Here is a 3,536-nt window from a genome sequence, read left to right on the forward strand (position 1 = left end):
AGCGATAAAATAATAAAACACACAATAACCTTTTTATAGCAATGTTCTTAGTAGAGCATTCAGACTCATTAGTTAACGGTCCAGTTCTTTCTTCCAGTACAAATGCAACTGCTGCATGTAACAAAAAGAATGTAAGGAGGTATAATCAGAATATAAAATCTCTTTTCATGTTATTGTTTCATTTAATAAATTATTACCTGGTGTTGGGAGATATAATGATGGAAAACTGCCCTCTTTTAATAATCTCCTTCCATGAACACCATAATGAAAACAGTCTTCTGTGAAATGTAATGAACAAATTGTAGTTCGAGCTCCCAAAACTACGTTAATTCCTAGAATATGTTTCCATTTTTTCCTCTCATTTTCACAGGAAGGAAACCTGTAATATTTATTATTTATTCATTATTTATTTTATATTTTCACATCAAACATAATTTTAAAGCTTTGTAAATGAGATATTTAAGCTTTTCACGAATCTAACCTAATATGTGTACCTACTTATGAAATGATCTTTTAGGTTCTTTATCTCCTCGCCACTTGCACACCCAACAAGTATACACCATATTTCTATGTACTTCTCTAATACAGACTCGATACGAATCGAAAATGACACTTATGCAAGATTTCCGAGACTCGAAACGTTGCACAGATATCTTACAAAAAAGGGTGATTGATGGCCACGATACGTTCCTACGCGATGAAGGAGGAACCAATCACAATCTTAGAAAAAGAGGGAATTTGGCCGCAACCTACGTCCCTCTCTCTCATTTTCCTCGACCAACATATCCTATACCACTTACTGTAGTTATACACGGATCGCGCAGTTCATTCTCTATGTCTTTGATTCCGACATATTTCATGATAGGTACCCAGGCCTAAAGTGTGCTCTATACGTGCTCACGTATCCCTCGTTTGCTTGCTCGAGTAGGACGGACGCTCGTCTGCCCTGCTTCGGATATTGCATCATTTCATTAATTTTTTGAAAAGCGATTCCGGCTTTAATTGTGATTAGTAAGCATGGCCATGTTCACCCCGTTGTCGAGGGCCTGGGCCAATTAAATTAATAAGAAGAAGAAAGTGCTCACGTATCCCACGTGTGTTTCAAGTAGAAACTTATTATAAACCATAAATTAGAAATTAGGAATTAGAAATACGATTCAATTTACAGAAAAATAAAATATATTAAGAAACCGTTTTTCTTGATAAATAGAAAATTAAAAATCAAAATAATATTTTTTATAATTTCAAATTCTTACAAAAAAATTTTTATCAACAATCGATAAGTTATCCATCATCGCCTGTATAGTTAATAACTTTATCGGCTGCTAATTAAGTAATTACTATCCATCGTATAATATACAAATCTCTAATATAATTATCGACATTATACGTGCGTGCGTGCGTGCGTGTGTAATATTATAATATTATTATTCCAATTGTCAATTATATAATCTACAAAAATGTTAAATTTAAAAAATTGATAATATATATATCAAAGGATTCCACACGCACACAACACATTTTATCCGAAGAACCTCCTGTATTTCGATTTTGTATAACTTTTCAAATAACATGCATAAAAGATGTCTAAAAGACGCCATTAAACATATTTTCCAGATAGCACAAAAAGAATTCGGTCGGATGTCATCAATTCCGAGTTCATTTTCGGATGCAAAAAGAATGCTTTTCATAATTGTTTAGAAAAAATTCTTTTTGTGTCTAAAAATGAATTCTAAATTGATGACATAGGAATTGCATTCTTTTTTAATTCATTTTGGACTCCCTGTGTTATCTGGATTTAGACATAAGACATTTAAAAGATGTCTTTTAGATATCTTATGCAACATAAATGTTGCATAAGATATTGTTATTCTTTTCCTAAAAATAGAAAAAAAAACAAGTATAGATAACACGACAGAAACTATTAAGAGAGCACAACAAATGACAAGAAAAAAATAAAATTACAGTATAAACGTCTTTATTTTTAAATATATAATAATTATTTGAATCTATAATTACTGTTTAAAAATGTATGTAGAATAATATATACATATGTCTGTCATTGAAGAAAACGATAGAAAATACATAGTGCAAATAAGTAAATATTTTTTTGTATTTTTTAAAACGAAGACAGGTATACTTATATACAAAATATATGCAGAACCAATAAAAGACCGGTATCCAACTAAAAGCATTCATGAAAAGTTCGATTTATATTCTCAATGTTCATATTCCGGAACAACAAAAGAATTTTAATATTCAAATTATAACGAAATGTTCAGAATATTGTATCAACACTCTTGTATAAGTATATCACGAAAATCACTCGCAAATAGTATACATCCCCGTCGACAAAGGACCGTAAAGATGCATTAACTCGTAAATAAGAATCACATGGAAAAAAATATAAGCGCAACATAGTAAATCTATTAAAAGTATATTAATTAAAAGTATATCAATCGCCTAAAATGACAAAACATTATCCATTTCAAAAAATTTGAAATAGAGATTTTGAGACGGATAATATTTTAAACTACTTTAAATACTAATCAAGTGTATAATCACGATAAGTAAAATAAACAGCATAAAAATCGAAGTTCCGCGTATTATAATTTCAAATGCTTGTCTCTGTCATAAAAATCGTCGTTTCTCTTTGGCTATTCATAGCAAGACTGAGTATTACGCCAACGCAACATACGTGCACAGATTACGATGCATGAATATTTAGATATGTGATGCGCATGTCTCAAGTACATTATAATTGGTGCAACTTTATGCGCGAGATATTTATGATTCCGAATGTATAATATAAACATACATCAAAGTGAATAAGAATTTCATTGCACTTGAATGTAACGTAAAAACCATGATAATATGGGATCTTATAAATTGAATACGTGATTTCTTTAACGTTCATACTTTTGAGAAAGAGTTTTACGAAGCAAGAGTATGACAATTACATCCTGAACATTACTCCAAATTTTTAATAATCATTGCATTTATTTAATATTATATTTCTCTTGTATATTTTATTCTCTTGTATATTTTTATCGAATCAAAACTTTATTTCAAAATCAAAGCTTTATTTCAGATTTACTTCATTGATATAATTTTATCGTTATTTTTATTGACGCGAGGTAAAAAGATTTGCGCCTGTTTCCATCAACCCAACACAAGAAACCATCAATTAAGTATGTCCGTTTGTATCAATATAATTTAATTTTAATCTGGGTTCAGCTAATTTTTCTTCTTTTTTCAGTTCTAAGAATTTTAAAAAAAAATGAAGGATAAATCGAATCGAGATTAAAATCAATCTGTATTAAAAAAGAAATGAGTATTAAATATCGAAATAATCGATATTACACCGTCGACTGATCGACATTAAGGGGATGCTGGAGTGACGGTCAAACTTAATCAAGGTCGATAGTACAGACTTTGTTAAATTCCAAATTCGATAATAGTGACATCTTTCATTCATTTCTTATACTTATCATATATCGTTGTGTCTCGCTCAAACGCATTCATCTGTCCTTATC

General features: G+C 30.1%; 1 protein-coding gene across 1 annotated transcript in view; it reads right to left on the reverse strand.

The window, feature by feature from the left end:
• Window positions 1–685, reverse strand: part of LOC108762509 (THAP domain-containing protein 1) — a 1,476-nt gene extending 791 nt beyond the window's left edge. Inside the window, exons 1-3 of the mRNA XM_018509541.1 lie at window positions 499–685; window positions 198–379; window positions 30–111 (exon numbers count right to left, since the gene is read on the reverse strand). Of these exons, the coding sequence (XP_018365043.1) occupies window positions 30–111; window positions 198–379; window positions 499–563 (329 nt within the window). The 5' untranslated portion in view covers window positions 564–685. The remainder of the gene's footprint in view (window positions 1–29; window positions 112–197; window positions 380–498) is intronic.
• Window positions 686–3,536: the final 2,851 nt, after the last annotated feature.

The sequence above is a fragment of the Trachymyrmex cornetzi genome, unplaced genomic scaffold, assembly GCF_001594075.2.
Source record: "Trachymyrmex cornetzi isolate Tcor2-1 unplaced genomic scaffold, Tcor1.1 scaffold303, whole genome shotgun sequence".
Lineage (NCBI taxonomy): Eukaryota > Metazoa > Arthropoda > Insecta > Hymenoptera > Formicidae > Trachymyrmex > Trachymyrmex cornetzi.